Source organism: Staurois parvus, unplaced genomic scaffold (assembly GCF_062004578.1).
Source record: "Staurois parvus isolate SC_StPar_1 unplaced genomic scaffold, SC_StPar_1.0 ptg000327l, whole genome shotgun sequence".
Taxonomy (NCBI): domain Eukaryota; kingdom Metazoa; phylum Chordata; class Amphibia; order Anura; family Ranidae; genus Staurois; species Staurois parvus.
In genome coordinates this window covers 5,613,691-5,633,817 of record NW_028318123.1, presented here as the reverse complement: position 1 = coordinate 5,633,817, position 20,127 = coordinate 5,613,691, and the positions used below count along the sequence as shown (strand labels likewise).

Genomic DNA, 20,127 nt, shown 5'->3' with positions numbered 1-20,127 from the left:
GGCCGGCGTTTCCTGGCCAGGACTCAGTGATCGTTGGCCAAGCTGAGAGGGGAGAGATGTGTGTGTAAACAACACAGATATCTCTCCTGTCAGCATGGATGTGCTGCTTTCTATCTCCCTGCACAGCAAAGAGATAGAAAACAGCAGGTCTCCCTAGTAAAACACAACACAGTAAAACACAAACAGCACACTGTTAACCTATTGATCAGCCAGATGTTAACCCCTTTCTGCCCAGTGTCATTACTACAGTGTCAGTGGTTTTTATTAGCACTGGTCACTGTATTACTGTCACTGGAGATGTCAATGACGGTTAGTCAGTTCCCACCCAGTATCAGAATGCCCGCCGCAGTTCCTCTATAAGTCGCTGTTCACCGCCATTACTAGTATATAAAGAAAAAATTCCACTTTATATACCGCCATTTGTAGACACTATAACTTTCACGTAAACCAATTAATATTCACTTATTGGGATTTTTTCAGCAAATACATGTAGCAGAATACATTTTGGCCTACATTTATGAAGAAATTTTATTTTTTTTATTGGATATGTTTTGTAACAAAAAGTTAAAAATATTGTTTTGGGTTTTTTTTCAAAATTGTTGGGTTTTTTTGTTATAGCAAAAAAAAAAAAAACACGCAGAGGTGATCAAATACCACCAAAAGAAAGCTCTATTTGTGGAAAAAAAAATGACATCAAATTCATTTATGTACAGTGTTGCATAACTACTCAATTGTGCCATTTCTTGAGTAACCCCAAGACAAACAACTTAGGAGAATACTATGGGTGAAAAAATGGGTGAAATTATTTGTGAAATGTTGTGCATAAAGTACAAATTTTTTCTTTACAGAAAAACATTCCCTCCGCTGTGTATCTTAAATGCTTGGTCAGGGCAATTGAATACATTGGATTTTGTTATATGGCAAAGTTGGTAATAAAGTACTTGTATTTACTGAAGTCTTATTGAAGGTATACTGTCCTGTTGATAACAGTTTTGTTCCATGACTAGGACATATTAGCTGAAATTTTAAATATATGCAAAGAAAGCTATTTTGAACAGTTGACCAATTTTGTTTTGTTCCATTGCTTCATGATGGTTAATGACTAGGACCTGATAGTGGAAATGTTGTGTTATCCAAAGAAGACCAATTTGCATACCAGCCCTCATTTTGTTCTATGGAGATGTTCTTTCTTTGGTTTATATCTTTTAAACCCTTTGAAGTGAATTGTGAATTAAAACAGAACTACACTGCATCTGAGCACCACAAACCAAAAACACTATTTCATTGATTTCTAATATTCAGATCAAATTTACTCATCCATTCATACCTAAATGCCTTTTTTGTGCTTAGAAATCACTTTGAAAAACCCCCCTAGATAGTTGTGGCCATCTTGAGTAAGGGCAGATGATTCATGTAGCATTTTCTTACTGGAATCCATCTTCCCTTAGCTTAGGCACACAGGCAGGAGGGTGTGCTTAGCGGAGAAAACCTCTCCTCTCCTGAAGACTGCTGCAATGTTTCACATCATTTGCTTAGGCCTGGAAAGCAGGAAGTAACTGGAAAAAATGGAAAAAAAAGTTTAAAACAAGTAAATTTGATATACAGTACTTTCCTATCTATTTACTATTGCTAGCAGCATAAGAATGAAATATAGTCAATGTTGATTTAGAATAAAGTTCCACTTTAAGCTATAAACTCATGGTATTTTTTTTTTTTTTTTTTTTTTTTTCTTTCCTGGTTAACTTTTGGTTGGCAGCACTGTTTGATAGCCAAAGTTTATTAAGCCTACATGTTTTGTGTTTTTTTTTTTGCTTTTTATTTTTTTTCAGATGGATGTCAATGAAATAAGGAAATCTCTACAGTCCAAATGAATGAATCATGCCTAGTAAATAACTTTCATCCACCGGAAGTCAAAAATGAAGAGCTGTTCTTCCCACACAGGCCAAAATATTTTTGGTGCCAAATGATTTAAGATTCACCTCAGAAGCTCAGAAAGCACAACAGCAGCTCTACCAACCAAGGAGACTCTGGTGACATTTGTAGTGCTCGGCACACGTATTTATCAAGACAACTCCATGTTGTGCTCAAGTGTTCCTCTTAAAACTGCGAATGAAGGAAACTCAGGCAGTTTTACTTCAGAGTGGTACTTTTTTATGATATTTTTCCATAAATAAGTGTATTACAGATTGTCTGTTTACAAGCTTTATAATTTTTCCTTTTTTTTTTTTTTTGTATGTGTGTTTGCGTATGTCTTTATCTCAGACTCCTAAACAATTTGTATGGTGTGCAGTTATGTCATTTAATTGTATTTTTTTCCTTCCCAGATGTATTCATTTACATCCATGACTATGACTTTTAAACGTACATATGCAATGTACTGTCCATGCAATGTGATACAAAGCTTCTGAAGTTTTCACTGTACATTAGGAATGTGTGTTTAAAATAGGAAAATGATGGTTAAATATGGTTTGTGCCTTTTTTGTTTTGCAAAAAAAAAACATATATATATATATATATATATATATATATATATATATATATATATAAAATGCCAGTTATGATCAAGTGTATGTCCAGACAGATAACGGGGAGAAGAATAAGAACCCTTTTTGTCTTTTTAGGGGGGGTACTGCATTCTATGACTCTCATGTTGACAATGGTTTTACCAGATAGGATGTAAAGGAAAAATATCCAACAGCAAAGCATATTTTTTTTTTTTGGATAACATTTTATTGCTGTTTGTATCACTGTTGCAAATTTATCTTCACTTCCTGTCTGGTGAAACAATTTTCAATGGGTCAGCAAGAAAGGGATATATCTCTAGTGGGGCCCAGATAGCGGTAAAATCCAGGGCAGGGGTTTTAATCTCTCTTCACCCTATACAAAACCAAAAAAATGAAAACATTTTTGCTGAACACACATATTAAAGTGGTTCTAAGGGCTCAAGGTTTTTTACCTGCATGCATGAAGGTAAAAAATCTTCTTTGTGTAACAGCCCCCCCCCAGCCCTCCCCTAGCACTTACCTGAGCTCCTTCTTGAACCAATGATGTCCTGGAGAGCCTAATTTCTCCAGGGACTCTCACTTCTGATTGGCTGAGGCAACAACGGGAGCCATTGGTTCCCACTGCTGTTAAGCACAGCCAGTGAGCCAGTCAGGAGAGGAAGGAGGCAGGGCCGAGCCATGGCTCTGTATGTGAATGGATAAGGAGAACTGCAGCTCGGAAGCACGTCTGCTCGGGGGCCACATAGCAAGCTGCTTACTGTGGGGGCACCTGACAGGAGGGAGGGGCCAAGAGTGCCAGCCGGGGATCGGGGAAATGGAGGATCCAGGCTGCTCTGTGCAAAACCACTGCATGGAGCAGGTAAGTATAACATGTTTGTTATTTCAAAAGGAAAGAAAAATTTGACTTTAGTATCACTTGAACAATATCTGCTAACATTTTCTTTAATGCCAATAGGAACCCACAATCATTTTAGAAAATGTACATTAAATTCTGTGAAAAAAGTGTAACCAACCAAAAGTGTAAACTTTTTTTTTTTGTTTAGTTTCGGACAGAGTGGAGATGGATTGGAATGCCTGTCAGGTTTTTATTGCTATCTGTGCCTGTTAGGGAGTTTCAAACCCTCTACATTTGTCCTGTTTACCATTATTATTAAAACTGAAACTCAAGAAAATCCCAAATTTGGGTTGTCCCCATAACAGTAATAGGGGGGAAATCTTCCAATGGGACACTAGTTATGGTGACCTTGGAGGGGGGCCCAAGAGATTCCCCTAATTTGCAAGGATTTCCTTTCCCTTCTGGTTTTGGCTATGGGACCGGATGTGAAGGGAAATCTCTCCAATGGGGCACAGATGGCAAAAAGATTGACAGGGGTCATACCGCTCCCTTATTCAATCCAAAATTAAAACAAAAATGTTTTGCTTTTAGTTCTACTTTAAGTATACTGCCCCTGTGTGCCTATCTTATGGGAACCATGTTGAAAACGTAGAATTTTAGTGTCTGTGCCTGTGTGTGGCTACACCTTAATATGCCACAGTTGAGTAGGTCTGATCCATGAAATAATAGATAAGCTTCCATGATGCAGCGGAGCCTTCAATATTTCGCTGTGTATAAACTGCACTGTCAGCATAATGCAGTGCAACATTTTCAAGGATGCCAGTGACCGGTTTGGTAAAGAAATGCTCTACCACAATAAAAAAGCTGTTTAAGCAAAGTGTTTAAAAGTATTTAATGGTTGTATTCAGCCATTTCAAACACTCCTCATTTTAAAATTGTATATCATTTTGTAATTAGACTAATGTTTCCCATCAACAGTCTTCCCCTTTTTTAGTAAAAGCAGATCTAAGAAAATATGGTCCTAATGTTTGAGGTCGGGGGATTTCTGCATTTTGTCACATATGCTGAGATAAGAAAATGCCTGTGCATCCACATCTTAGTGCAGTAAAACATCTCTTCAGAAATCCCTACTACAGATCCAGACAGGATTTGTTGGAGAAAAAAAAACTGCGAAAATAATGCATTCATATGAATATTTAGTATTGGCCCTTATTAAAAAAAAGACTGTAGACTTATAATTTTAAGTGATGGTCCCTTTCTTTTCAGAAAGTATGATATTTGCATTTTAGTGATGTATAGAAGAGGTATACGTGTTAAAAAGACAGTTGGAAGACATTTATGAAAAAAGTAGGTTTTATTTGTAGCAATCAATACATATTTATTTGGGGGGAAAAGTGTAGTTTACTAGTGTCAAACACCTGTTTGATAATGGAACTTTGTTTTGCTGACATTCGAAATAGAAGATTCAAGTCCAGGTACAAAAAATATTGTTCCCATAGAGTTTTCACTGTAATACCAGAAACAATTGAGTACTGTCCGTGATACTTTTTTTATTTGAACTAACATACAATTCTGAACTGTTTGGACTTTGAAGAAGGGGACATACCCCAAAAGCTTGTCCTCAAAATTGTATGTTAGTGCAAATAAAAAAAGTATCACGGACAGTACTCAATTGTTTCTGTCGCAAATGCACTAATACGGCTACAATCACCTCAAGCACTGTAATACCAGATTTCATCAAGAGATGGTACTGCAGATGAAATTTGACATCAAAGATATCTTGCGTGGAAAACATGCGTGGGAATGGTCCCCTTTGTGTTACTGCATAGGGAACCCCAAAATTTCTTTAAAAATCCCTTTAATACCATAGTGCAAACTGCTGTGACGTATGGTAAAGAAACAACAAACCATTGGGAAAGTCAGACTGTATTTTACTTCTGATGCTTTTTGTACAATGATGAAAATAATTTTTTAATTTTCTCTGCCCTATTATAATTTAGCCTTGTAAGTTATACTTATCTAAAGCAATATATTTCCAGAAATATAAGCATTGTTTTCAGATTAAAAAAGGAATCCGAAACAGCTGAAATATCAGAATTTGACATTCATTGTTCTATGCCTATAAACCAACTCAAACCTCACTGACTGTAGTGCAACAGCAACCTCTAGTGTTGGGAATTGGAAAATCTAAATCCAATTTAAATGTATAGAACTATTTTTAATTCATATGGTCATAAAGATATAAAATAAAAGCAGCAATAGATATACATATAGATGTCAGACATTTTACAGGGAAAATGCATGGTTGTGGTTAATGTTCATATTTGCCTACAAATAATGAGGCCATTTTGTGGACTTGACCAGTATTTTTATAATAATAGCTCAGGCATCAGTTTGTGCAGGTGAGAGGTGCTTTTTATGAGTATTAGTAGTTAAGAGACCATTACGTAAGAGACCTTTATTGATCCATACCATAGAATGAACATTTGCTAAATACATGTCATATGAAAGTATAGTATTGCAGCCTATAGAAACCAAGGGTGTTCCTGCTGCAAGGGTTTGTGGAAGTCTTGTCACAGGCAGTTCTTATGGGGCACATGGACACAAACGTCTCTTTAGCACTGCGTTAAGTGCATGTCTTCCTTGTCAAATAGAAAAACCAGCAATACATTTTTGCTGTATTAATAAAATAATGGAACAGGAGTGTTCACACAAGTATCTGTATTTTATTCTGTAGGGTACTTCTAACATGTAAACAGCTCATCAGCAGATCCGAAGCCCAAATAACTTGAGAATGGTGCTGCACGTCAGCAGTAATCAGAGACAGCTAAACAAATAAGAAATGTCATAAGCGGCAGGCAATGCAGCAATATGCCTTGGTTGTCTTGGCTCCAGGTCTGAGAGGTGAGCTAGGAAGGCTATTTACAGTCATGGCCAAAAATATTGGCACCCCTGCATTTCTGACAGATAATGCACCACTTCGCCCAGAAAATTGTTGCAATTACAAATGTTTAGGTATTGTCATGTTTATGTCTTTTGTTTGTATTGGTATGACACAAAAAAGTGAAACAAAAAGCCAAATCTGACACATTCCACACAAAACACCAAAAATGGACTGTATAAAATTGTTGGCACCTTCTCAAAATTGTAAGAAATTGCATTCCAAGTATGTGATGCACCTGTAATTTGTAGCTTAACTCACCTACATCAATTAACATGTGCTGATAAGATACAAATCACACCTGCAACCAGATAAAATGGTGAAAAATTGACTAAAGAGTTCTGTTGTATGTCTCTGTGTGCAACGTGAAGCATGGAGAAGAGAAAGAGCAGCAAAGAATTGCCTGAGGATTTGAGAACAAAAAATGTGGAAATGCATGGACAATCAGTTAAAACGTTGAAAAATTGACTCAACCTTTCTGTTGTGTGTCTCTGTGTGCCACAGGGAGCATGGAGAAAAGAAAGAGCAGCAAATAATTGCCTGAGGATTTGAGAACCAAAATTGTGGGAATGCTTGGACAATCTCAAGGTTAGAAGTCCATCTTCAGAGATCTCAATGTTCCTGTGTCCAACATTGTCAAGAAGTTTACAGCCCAGGGCACTGTAGCTAATCTCCCTGCATGTGGACGAAAGAGAGAAATTGATCAAAGATTTCAATGGATAGTTTGAATGGTGGCTAGAGAACCTCAATCAGCAAATTTAAGCTGACCTTCAGGTACAGGTACAACTGTGTTGGGGTTGCTTTGCTGCTTCAGGCACTGGATGTCTTGACCATGTGCATAGCATAATGAAATTTGAAGACTACCAAAGAATTCTGGGGTGCAATGTAGGGCCCAATGTCAGAAAGTTGGGTCTCCGTCAGAGGTCATGGGTCTTACAGCAGAACAATGACCCAAAGCACATGTCAAAAAGCACCCAGAAATGGTTTCAGACAAAGCGCTGGAGAGTACTGAACTGGCCGGCAATGAGTCCAGATCTCGATCTCATAGACCACCTGTGGCGAGATCTAAAAACAGCAGCTGGGAAAAGAAACCCTTCCAATCTGGGGGACCTGGAGCAGTTGGCGAAAGAAGAGTGGTCCAAAATTCCTGTAGGGAGGTGTAAGAGACTCATTGATGGTTACAGGAAGCAATTGATTTCAGTTATTTTTTTCAAGTGGTATGCTGCCAAGTATTAAATTGAGGGTGCCAATAATTTTTTCCAGTCCATTTTTGAGGATATGCATGGAATGTGTCAGATTTGGCTTTACCAATACAAAGAAAATAAATAAACTTGAGAATGCCTAAACATTTGTAATTGCAACAATTTTCCAGGTGTAGTGGTGCATTTTCTGACAGAAATGGGGTGCCAATATTTTGAACCATGACTGTATATATTGAAATTACAAAAAAAACAGAAAGATAGTAATCTGATCCTGTTTTCAAAAGAATAGGACATATTCTGTTTTTTTTTGTTTTTTTTATTGATGATATCATATTATACATGCTTGCCTGACCAGCCTCTTCCATGATTTTATTCTGCTATTTTCTACATCCTTTTCCTTGGTTAACCAGGAATGTTAACCGTCACACTTTTACCTGCCTCCTCTTCAGCTACTGAAAATGTATTGTAAAGATGCAGAAGCTGCATCCTTGCACCAGTTCTGTTGTGTTGGCTGGAGACAGGACATCTGTGGCCATCAATGGGTGGGGAATAATGTAGCTAAATTATTTATAGCATCAGGGATGGAAGCTGTATTTTCTACATTGTCTACTATTGTCAAAGCAATACCAAGTAACAGGATGACCTGATGGTAACCAATCCAATTTAACTCTGTCTGGCATATCCATCCTATATGGATGGTGCCAAGGTGATTCTCATTGGAAATATTCAAAGATCGTCAAACTGGTGGATATATCAATTATATCTCCCTTCTGGCCTGGAAATATTTTACAATATGTTCAGTAGATAGGCTGACCTGTTATGCCTACTGCTTTGAGCTTAAACAGACCCATTACATCCCACAATGCAAAACTGAAGCTTGGTGACCTAAAGAGATTGTCATGCTTTGTATCATGGATAGAGAGCCTTCAGGTCTGCAGTGGCATTTGTAGTGCATACCCAGATTTAGTAGTCTGCAAGGCTTAGCAGTGGCTCTCAAAAGAACAGATGATACATGCAATCACATTTGATTACACAGTTTCCAGACTGCTGTCTGCTTTCAGGAAATTGTATTGTGTTGGTAACATTTTCTTATTGGTCCCTTTAAAATCTAGGTAAACAATAAATTATTTTACCCTCAACACAGCTCTTCTTGCTCAACCAGGAATCAGGTGAACATGCATTTTAGAGTGCTTGGGTGACCTACACTTTCGTGACAAAAGCCAACTGACTGAAGGAAAACCATTCCCACACTGATGCCATCCTGTTACTTTGACTCAAATGTTAACTTAAAGCTGTGTCAACTGTCTGGCTGATTAAAAAGGAAAGAACAATATAATGGTTTAAATGCCTTCTTGAAAAAAATACTGCTCAAGGCTTATATCAGAGCTTTCATGTGACCAAATACAGGCAGTCCCCGAGTTACAAACGTTCGGGTTATGAAGGACTCGTACTTGCAAACAGTGGGAGAAACAAGTAGTGAGAGGAAATCTACCCCTAGAAAGGGAAATTCACTCCTGTAAGAGTTACCATGGGAAAAAGCTGTCTCCACTGAAGGTTTATCACCAATTCTTGATTCCACAACAACCCAAAATTTTCAAAATGCAATTGTCACACGGACAGAAAGTGAGGTGAATTCTTCTGAACAGGAGCACAGACAGCAAAACAAACATTACAGGGGTGTTAACCCTTTCCTATGCTATCCAAAAAACTTAAAATGTATTTTTTTGGCTGTAGTTACACTTAAAATATGTACCTGTTCCAACTTACATACAAATTCAACTTAAAGCAGGCATATGCGCAGGAGTCTTGGGCCAAAGCACAGTGTTGTGAAGGAACGGTATGGGTATACCATTCCTTCAGAATGCATGTGCCAGCTATCAAAAAGAGCGAACTTCTACTTTAAGAACAAACCTGCAGAACCTATCTTGTTCGTAACCCGGAGACTGCCCGTACCCTTGATCTCTGTTAAAGGGAAAAATTAGAGTTTAGACTGGCCATTTTTCAGTTTCAGTACTCAATAATGTGTTTCATGTTGCCCTCAGATATTTTAAAAGGTAAACACTTAAGCCATTTTATCACTTTTTATTTATCCATCCCTGTTAACAGAAATTTAAGCAAAATTCTGGGTATTGATCCATTTTACCAGCAATATTCATTGTAAACATATAGGGGGAGAGCACATGGAATGTCCCACTGATGTTAACAGAGACAACAAGTAACTAAATTGCAGGTAGACCATTTTTGCCACCCCCAAATTCTATATAACTCATTCAGGTTTTTTTTATGTCTTCTGTCATGAGCCCATTTACCTTTTCCACTTTTCTCAAGTTTTCAAACTATTTCTATGGTTGAAAATGCTACTGGAAATAAATACTATTGTTTTCCAAATGGTTTGTAGATTGGTGTGTGTTTTACAGTGTTCTTACCAGACCCAGACAAGTCTTTTTCTTCACTGAAGTATAACCAAGTGGCCAGTGTGAAAAGAATGCATGCGATTTCAAAGAACATATTTACCTTCAAATGTATATTTAACCCATTTAATATGCCATTATAAAACCAAAACAAACTTCTTTCCGCTGTGAGGCTGCTCTCTGCACTTGGCACACCCAGCCAGGAAAGGCTAGTCTCAGAAGAGCAAGCCTACGTATCTATGAAGGTGATTTTATAACTTACAGCATGGAATGAATGTCTGTACCAATTTGTTGTACTTGCAGGAATTCTAATATGTGACCTGTGTTTGTTCTGTTCTCTTTACTATGTTTTTACAGACTCATTGTAATTTATATGCACCACAATGAAATGAAATGAAATGTAAATTATGTTTTATTTTACTATCTCCCCCCACAGTGTCTGAGCAAACACCATTACAATGAATCAAGTAAATTCAATATCTCGATTCATAAAATAATTTTAATGCATATTTAGTGATGGTTGTTTTTAACTTGGATTTTTATAATATCCCTAATATTTATGTATTGTCACTTGCCACTCTGTTGTAAGCTTCATAATAATGAAAAAGAATGTTTTTATATTGAAATGCTGTGCTTGTGTATTTTTTTTACATTTTTTATTTGCTGGATTTAATAAACACATGAAGTATACTATGACTTTTGGGAAATTAAAATGACATATTTAAAGTTGAAGAGTATGTAAACCCAACATTTCATTTCATACTCTGGGAATGTGCATGTTGTACCATGTACTTGTATGAAAAAGTATCATCTACGCTTTGTATTGTTTCCTTTGTGTGAAATCCCTGGTGATCCTGCCAGTCCCTCTGCATTCCTATTATAAACTGACCACAATAAGCATGAGAGCACACACACACCCTTTAATTGGGAAGTTCAGTTCACTGCTGTCTCTCAAGTCTTATGCAGCTGAGAACAGAGGGCAGTGTCTATATATATATATATATATATATCTCGTATTTTCTGACGTATAAGGCGACTGGGTGTATAAGACGACCCCATAATTTTCCAGTTAAAACATAGGTTTTGGGCTATACTCGCCGTATAAGGCTACCCCCCTTCCGAGGCCACACCATTTAAAAACATCATATTTTTTAATTGAAATGGTTATGACTTACCGGTACTTAAAATCCTTTAAAATCCTCATTTTCATCCTCTGACATGAATGACATCTTGTGATACATTTGTAAGACAGTCATCATATGCATCAAATTCCAAATCAGATGGTTACAGTAGGATGTGAGGTAATACGGTAGCTTTGGCTACATACAGTATACAGTATATATACAGCCCGCTGGATGTGCAGTAATGTACATATAGTATACCGCGCTGAGCCAAGCTGGCTCAAAACAAATGTCCCTATGACAGATTAATCTCTCAGCCTGCTGGATGTGTGGTATATACAGTATACTGAGCCAAGCTGTTTCAAAACGTACTGGTACGTCCCTACGGTAATCAGACCCCTGGATGTGTGTATGTACAGTAGCTGCGGCTACATACAGTATACACTGGGCCAATCACGGCGAGCGATGTATTCTACTAATTAATACAAAGCCTGCTCGGATTGGCTGAGGTTGTGACATCATCAGCCCACCTCTCTGACTCAGCCAATCCGAGCAGGCTTTGTATTCATTAGTAGAATACATCACTCGCCATGATTATGATTACAGTAGAGACGTACCGGTACGTTTTGAAACCGCTTGGCTCAGCGCAGTATACTGTATATACCGCACATCCAGCGGGCTGACATATTAATCTGTCATAGGGACATTTGTTTTGAGCCAGCTTGGCTCAGCACGGTATACTATATGTACAGTATTACCACACATCCAGCCAGCTTGACCCAAACAAACTCAAGGTTCACATTTTATACCCCGCGTATAAGACGACCCAAAATTTTGGGGTATATTTTTAAGTATAAAAGGTAGTCTTATACGCCAGAAAATACTGTATATACATACAGTTGTGTTCAAAATAATAGCAGTGTGTTGAAAAAAGTGAATAAAGCTCAAAATCCTCCTAATAGCTTTTATTTCCATACACACAAATGCATTGGGAACACTACACATTCTATTCCAAATCAAATCATGAAGAAAAATATATCAAATTTGTGTTGTTCCTCTAAAATAAATTGAAGAAAAGTGAATATTAGACTGTTCAAAAAAATAGCAGTGTTTGTATTCTTCTTTACAAACTCAAACATTCACTATATAAACTGAAAAATGTTTGAAGATTTTGCTTTCCTTTGAATCACTTAATTAATATTTAGTTGTATAAGCACTGTTTCTGAGAACTGCTGTACATCTGTGTTGCATGGAGTCAACCATCGTCTGGCACCTGTGAACAGGTATTCCAGCCCAGGATGATTGGACTACATTCCACAGTTCTTCTCTATTTCTTGGTTTTGCCTCAGAAACTGCATTTTTGATGTCACCCCACAAGTTTTCTATTGGATTAAGATCCGGGGATTGGGCTGGCCACTCCATAACGTCAATCTTGTTGGTCTGGAACCAAGATGTTGCACGTTTACTGGTGTGTTTGGGGTCATTGTCTTGTTGGAACACCCATTTCAAGGGCATTTCCTCTTCAGCATAAGGCAGCATGACCTCTTCAAGTATTCTGATGTATTCAAACTGATCCATGATCCCTGGTATGCGATAAATAGGCCCAACACCGTAGTATGAGAAACATCCCCATATCATGATGCTTGCGCAACCATGCATCACTGTCTTCACAGTGTACTGTGGCTTGAATTCAGTGTTTTGGGTCGTCTGACAAACTGTCTCCGGCCACTAGACCCAAAAAGAACAATCTTACTTTCATCAGTCCACAAAATGTTGCGCCATTTCTCTTTAGGCCAGTCAATGTGCTCTTTGGCAAATTGTAACCTCTTCAGCACGTCTTTTTTTCAACAGTGGGACTTTGTGGGGACTTCTTGCAGATAGCTTGGCTTCACATAGGCGTCTTCTAATTGTAACAGTACTCACAGGTAACTTTAGACCTTCTTTGATCTTCCTGGAGCTGATTGTTGGCTGAGTCCTTGCCATTTTGGCTATTCTTCTATCCATTCATTCGAATGGTATTTTTTCGCTTTCTTCCATGTCTTTCAGGTTTTGGTTGCCATTTTAAAGCATTTGCGATAATTTTAGCTGAGCAGCCTATCATTTTCTGCACTTCCTTACATGTTTTCCCCTCTCCAATCAACTTTTTAATCAAGGTACGCTGTTCTTCTGAACAATGTCTGGAATTACCCATTTTCCTCAGAATTTCAGAGAGAAATGCACTGTTACCAGCATGTACAACATTTGCTGCCTTCCTTCCTTAAATAAGGGCAATAATTGCCACTTGTTTTTCAAAGAATGAATGACCTCACTAATAGAACTCCACACTGCTATTATTTTGAACATGCCCCTTTCAATTAGTGATTCAATGACACAGAATCAGCAGCATGCATGTCATGACTGTTGGGTCTGTTGGATTTCTATTACTCTACTACACCTGCTAGTAAATTACTTGCCATGTAGAAATATAATTTCTACCAAAAAAGTGATTGATCAGGTTAGTGATGTCTGACTGCTATTATTTTGAACACAACTGTGTGTGTGTGTGTGTATATATATATATATATAAATATATATATACACACACAAATGTTTTGCCTTTCATTTCTATTTTACACTGAATGGGTTGTTTTACAAGGTGAGGGTTTACATATACCGGTACTTTAAACTTCAGTTGTGTTGAGCAATAGACACATAGGCATTGAGATTCTTGTACTTCTTGAGGCACCAGAGGTGCAGAAAAGCCCAGGGATCTCTGCTTTAAAGTATAGTTTTTTGTCATGGATAGATAAGAAAATGGTTAAGACCCCTATTAGGTTTTTTTTTTTGCTGTCTGTGTCCAATTGTGGAGAATTACCTTTGCTTCCTGTTTCATAGACACAAGAGGATATAAGAGAAAATCTTTCTAAAGTACAAGGGGTTACTTTCTTTGCCAATTTTCACTAAAGCAAAAGTCCCTTTGGAAGATCTCCATTATTTTTGTTTAGGTGATATCAAAATTTTGGATATCTTACATGTACAATATAGGACACAGGTGAGGTATTCATAGACATTAGGTTACAGAGTCATACCTTTAGGTAATTGGACACTGGCAAGCTTTCAAGGACACGCCTATTGGGCACTGCCTATATTACCCTACCGCAATCTGTTTTTGCTAGTGTCCTAAAGTGACAGATTTCCTCTTCATTGAGAAATCACTCAGCTTAACTAGTATTTTCCCAGTCCCTGAAGATCCCTTTAGGGTATGTCTGCAGAGATGGGCGAAGCCTGGACTTTATATACAGTCCAGCATCATGGACTGGCAAGACCGGTCACCTGATCACTCCCATCGCTACTGTAAAAGACCAGGGTAATATTTGAATTGTATTCAGTTAAACTTTTAAAATTTAGTGCTAAACATAACCACTCAAAGCTTAGTTTCAGGTGGATGATCAGGTATGACATCACACCACAGGTCGCACACTTTATCATCATTTCAGCCTTGAGCCCTTATTCGTTAGAGGATAGTCTACACTTGGGTTGCTGCATTCTCCTTCTGGACAAGCTTAGCCTGTATTTCACATCCTGCTCCATTAGTACTCCACAGGGGAATACTCATATCTGTAGCTATGACAAGGACAAAGCAAAGGAAGCCATGGGAAAACTGCAGGCAAATATTTGCTCTCTTACAGCTCACCTCAGAGTGATAATGCCTTTCCTTTCCCATTTGGAGAGGAAATTCCGAGTGGCAATGTCGGGGGAGCTGGAAAGAATTCTAAAGGATTGGGACAAGCCATGTTCAGACTTGAGACAGCTGTTTAAACTGAGTGAGAGGAGGCAAATGGGGAGTTTTACTGTGCCTGCCAGGCCATTTCTCACACCTTTCCTGCAGCTGTGCCACCCCATTTGTCTCCACTCCTACCTTGTCTCAGCAGCAGAGAGGAGGACAAAACTCTTCCACAGATCCTGCACCTCTCTGTACAGCCGCAGCACCCTAATCTCCGCCTCCCCTATTCTCAGCATTCAGCAGGATCTGGAAGCTGACTCCAGTCCTCTGGTCCTACTCCAGACCCAGCACTTCCCGCTTCCCAAATTCGCTCCCAGCTTCTTCCCAGCAACAGCACAAGGTAAGGGGGGGGGTGCACTGTGATGTCAGAAGGCAGGGTGGGGGACTCTAGACTTCTGATGGTTTGGTGGGGGGAGGGTGTTCTGGTCATCTGCTTATAATTATAAGAATAATACAATTCTATGCCAATTGAAAAGGAGGGTTGCACACCGCTGGTATCATCCACAAGAAACTTTTTCTTGGAAACTGCTCAGACAGGATACTATGGAAGAACCATGTTCTGACTGAACAGTCTCCAATAAAGTTTATTGTGGATAATACAAGTGTTGTGTGACTCTCCTTTTGAGACTTGCATCACCTGGTATGGGAGTGTGGGTGGGCTGTGTGCTGACCGGCACCTACCGTTCACAGCTTAAGTCTTAAGTTAATACCAAAACCAGTAATAATCAAATGCAGAGGCAACAATTTAACATGATAAATAGTAGATACATTTATATAGTCTTACAGATACAATTCCTTTGATGGCAACCATAATGCTGATGTGGCCCAGAATTAAATTGATTTTGACATCCCTGTCCTAGGACATTTCCTGAGACAAATTTCCATTCACATGCATGAATCGTGTGGCCAAAAGCCTGGACAGCTGAATCCATCTGTAAAAAGTCGTCTCACGTGTATGCCTTTTCCAAAAGCAAAGATCTGTTTGGGGAGGCACTTAACTAATTTATAACAGATGTCACAAAAGAGAAGGCTTTACTTTCACAGTGGAAGATTCCAAACCCCCCCTGAGGCGGCTCTACCTGCAAAATGCAGAGCACCTAATCTCTCTACCCATACTTCAGCCCTTCCTTTTGGCTCAAGACTTGGGAAACAAAGCCCAGCAAGTCTTCCCCAAAGCCCTGTTCCCAATAAAGCTCTGCCCCCCCCCCCATCTCCTTAAGAGTAGGAAAATATCTATTGCAGTTTGCCTCGCTGAGACATATCTGTTTACATTTGAAGTTTTATTTATATATATTTTATGTTAATGACATTGTTCTGTTTTTCTATTCATAATATTTAGACTCTCCCCATTTATATATATATATATTTCTATATTTTACATCATTTTTATTATTTATAAATAAAACATATTTTTTAATATATATTTTTTCATAAAATTAGCCTTTTGCCGTTTTTTGCCATAAGGAATTTTTTTCTCACCACCATTTTTTTTTCTCACCATCATTTTTCAATATTATCCATTTCTCCTTTAATGCACAGCTTTCATACTGTAAGGGACCGCCCGGCGGTACCACTAGCACTCCACTGATCGGATATTCCCAGAGTCTAAGCCCCAGAGTACTTGTTCACCAGGGCCCCTGATGGTGGGGATGGACTTGGAGTACCCCAGGACCAGGTCGTGACTACTGAGGACACCCGTCAGTGGTAGGGGTATTCGCCAGGGGCTCCCACGGGAGAGAGCCAGGTATGAGGAGGTCTGGAGACCCCGTTGAGAGGGACGGATGGATGGATGGCTGAGCAAGTGCAAGGTCATACAAGCCGGGTTGGTAACGATGGGGACGGTGCGGTACAGAGCAGCGGGCAAAGAATAGTCTGGTCACACGCCAGGTCAGCAACAGCAGGTCAGATCCAATAGGGGGCATTCAGGAGAGAGGTCAGGCAAGCAAGGGTCAAGAACAGGAGAAAACAGCAAGGTCAGGGCACAATCCAGGTCAGCAACTTACTTTAAACAGGTTCACAGGTACACAGGATTCAAGAGACCAAAAGGCACTGAATGACAGCTCAGGGCCGTTTAAATATCCCGCCCTGCGCTGTCATTGGTGCCAGGCGCGCGCCCGTGGTCTCTACTGCGCATGCGCGAACCTGGTTGCCGCGGTCGGCCAAGTCCCGGCGCCCGCGTACAGGGCGGTGTACTGCGCCTGCGCCGAGCCCAGCGGCGCGGCGATCTCCGACACATACATTGTGACTTTTATTCCCCTTTCTGGGGATATATATCGCTGGCACTGTCCACAGTCCCTCCCTTGTCAGGAACGTTTACCTGACCTATCATCTTGATTACCGCTGCTTGAGCGGTTTCCATGGAGACTCTGGCAGTCTCAAGCACTGATCCATGATAGTATGGCAGATCAGGAGTCACACATGCGCACTACTCCACGGCTCCCTATTTAGATGCTGCTTGATCGGTTTCCATGGATACTGTGACAGTCTGAAGCACTGATCCACCATAGTATGGCAGATCAGGAGTCGCGCATGCGCATTGCGCATTACCCCGCAGTTCCTATGGAGATACGACTTCATATCCACGGCAAAATGGCGGACCCATAGTCGCGCATGCGCATTGCACGCGACTCCAACAAAATGGCGGCAGCATTATTACACGCGCCATTATGTCTATATAAGGGGGAGAGTCTAGGTCACAGCTGTCGGTTCTCCTCTGAAGAAGTCCCATTGCATGAAAGGAGAAAATGACCTAACAATGATCTTAATTGGCCTACACGTCCAAAACAGTTGTAGAGGATATAATGGGCATCAAATATCATCTAGGCATAATAGGATAGACAAAGAAATTCATTAATTTTAATGGAAGATATGAAGAAGAGATCATAATTCATTAGGTTAAAGCTAGTTTTGGGCAATTTTACCTGTTAAATGCTTTAGAAGAATATATAGGTGTAACCTAACAAAGATCTAATTGACCTATATGTCCACAACCATAGAAAAAGAAACAATGGACATCAAACATCCATCTAGACATAATAGGATAGACAAAGAGATCAGATACTAATTTAATTTAAAAAAACAAATCAAAATGTGTTAATTAATAAAAAAATAACTTAAGCTATTTTACCTGTTGAAAATTGTAGAAAGATATAAAAGTATATTCTGTCTAAAGGTCTAAATGGCCTATAATTTCCAAAAATGTTGAAGAGTATAATGGGCATCAATTATCCATTTAAGCGTAACAGGATAAAGTTGGAAAATATAATGGGCATCAGATATCCATCTAGGTATGACGGAATAAACATAGGGGAATCAAAAATTCATTTAATTCCAAACAGGAATATAAGGAAAAGGTTATAAGTTAATGAAGGGTTAAAGATAACTAAACCTATTTTACCTGTTCAATATTGCAATTCAAGTAGCATGGACAATGTGGGGAAAAAAGATTCCAATTGAAGATCAATTTCCAATTCCACCACTAGGTGTCAGCAAAGGACATCAGTCCAGACAATACTAGCTGAAAACCAATCACTACTGTAAGAATGCAATATAAAGCAAGCCCTCAGAGAAGTCACCATTTTCTTGAAGCCAACCCAATTAAATAGATCAATCTAAATACCTTTCTTCAAATTCAAAACAGCCTCCAAGATTCACAGAAAGGCCATTTTTAAATTTCCTGCCCTCTTTTATATCCTCCATGCCAGCCGACGTATGACGTCATCGGCTGGGTACGGATGTCCGAGATACAACTGCGCATGTGCGAAGGCTCTACTGCACATGTGCGATCCAGTGATAGACTACTGCAATGAAAAGGCTGACAGGTTATGACTCATTAAGAGGGGAAACAATACAGGTGGGGCAGAGCCGGCTTGATTAGACCAGACCTCAATTTTACTGCCATCTTGTGGCTGGAAAGAAAAATTACAACCAAAGGAATTTATACAAAGAATTAATCAACAAAAAACATGAATAACTAAAAAAAATGAAAAACAAAATTAGGCAAATTGAAGATTGATCCAAACAAATTAGCCTTTTGCTTTATTGAATATTTGCAATTTTAAGGGATGTGGTGCAATAATCATATCTAGTTGCCCGCTCGCCACTTCACTGTTAGAAGAGATTTGCAGCCCTGAAGGAAGCAAGTCAGATCATCTCATGGATGGAAACTCCCTGTTCAGCAACTTCTGCGGCCCACATCCCAGGGGTGGATATCTGGAAAACCGACTATCTCACCTGCCACTGTTTTGATCAGGGGCAATGGGCTTTTCACCTGGACACATTCAACTTGACACCCTGCTTCAAAATTTGCCATCACTCAATGAATAAAAATACTGATCACCAGAGCTTAAACTCTAAAGGACAAATCCCCTCCTATGTCCTCATGCAATCATTCCATCATTCCATCAGTGGGAGTTTCCTGGGTATTCTGTCACCGGACCTCTGTATCCCTACTTTGTAAGTCTTCCACCTGGTCTTTTGTTCATGCCTTTTCACATTTTTACAAGGTGGGCATCCAGTCCTCTGTGGATGCAGCTTTTGGCCAGAAGGTTCTTACAGCGGCACTCTGAATTTGGGCTTGTTGATACTTGATGTTTTTGGGCCTGTTGGCACAGTTTAGATTGCATAGTTGTTGCTTATCCTTCTCAGTCACTGCTTTGGGATGTCCCAGGGGATGTCTATGAATACTTTGCCTGTGTCATGCACTATACGATTAAGATAAGAGGAATTTTTACTTATCTGTAAATTCCATATCTTGGAGTACAGTACAGGACACAAGACACCCTCCATTCCATTCCTTGGTTACTCTTTATTGCTTGCTACAAAACTGAGGACTCACGGTGCGGGGTAAAGTTAAAAGGAGACACACGATGGGAATATCCTCAAAATCTTGGATGTGTCCAATCACCTGAAGATACAAGCCTATAACTCCTTAGTCTGTGAATACTGTGCCAGTGTTCTGTACTGGGCTCCAAGATATGGAATTTACAGGTAAGTAAAAAAATGCTCTTTTTTTCCTCACTTTCAGTCCCAGTGTAAATGGTCACCATGACAAAAAGAGAGTATGAATCTCAACTGCGGAGACACCAACATCAATAAAAATCTATTCTTTTGCTGCTTTATCCAGAACATCTGTTCTTTAGATATACTTAAAGAGGGTGTTTCTCTTATATTTGGTCCATTTGTAGATGCCCGAGGCAAATGGGCATAAAGACTGGTGATATAGAAATGGAGGCTACGTGCTTTCCTAGCTGGTGGGTATGGGGTACAGCAACCCTAATAAAGTCACCAAAGATCCATTATCTCCTGCACTCAAGGACTCAGATCAAACAGGCGTTAGTGACAAGCAGCG

The 20,127-nt window shown here is 39.3% G+C and overlaps 1 protein-coding gene across 3 annotated transcripts in view; it reads left to right on the top strand.

Moving 5' to 3' along the window:
• Positions 1-10,583, top strand: part of SH3KBP1 (SH3 domain containing kinase binding protein 1) — a 544,697-nt gene extending 534,114 nt beyond the window's left edge. For all 3 annotated transcript variants that reach the window (XM_089683906.1, XM_089683908.1, XM_089683904.1), the window contains one exon: positions 1,830-10,583. In XM_089683906.1, the coding sequence (XP_089540032.1) occupies positions 1,830-1,871 (42 nt within the window). In that variant the 3' untranslated portion in view covers positions 1,872-10,583. The remainder of the gene's footprint in view (positions 1-1,829) is intronic.
• The last annotated feature ends 9,544 nt before the right edge of the window (positions 10,584-20,127 follow it).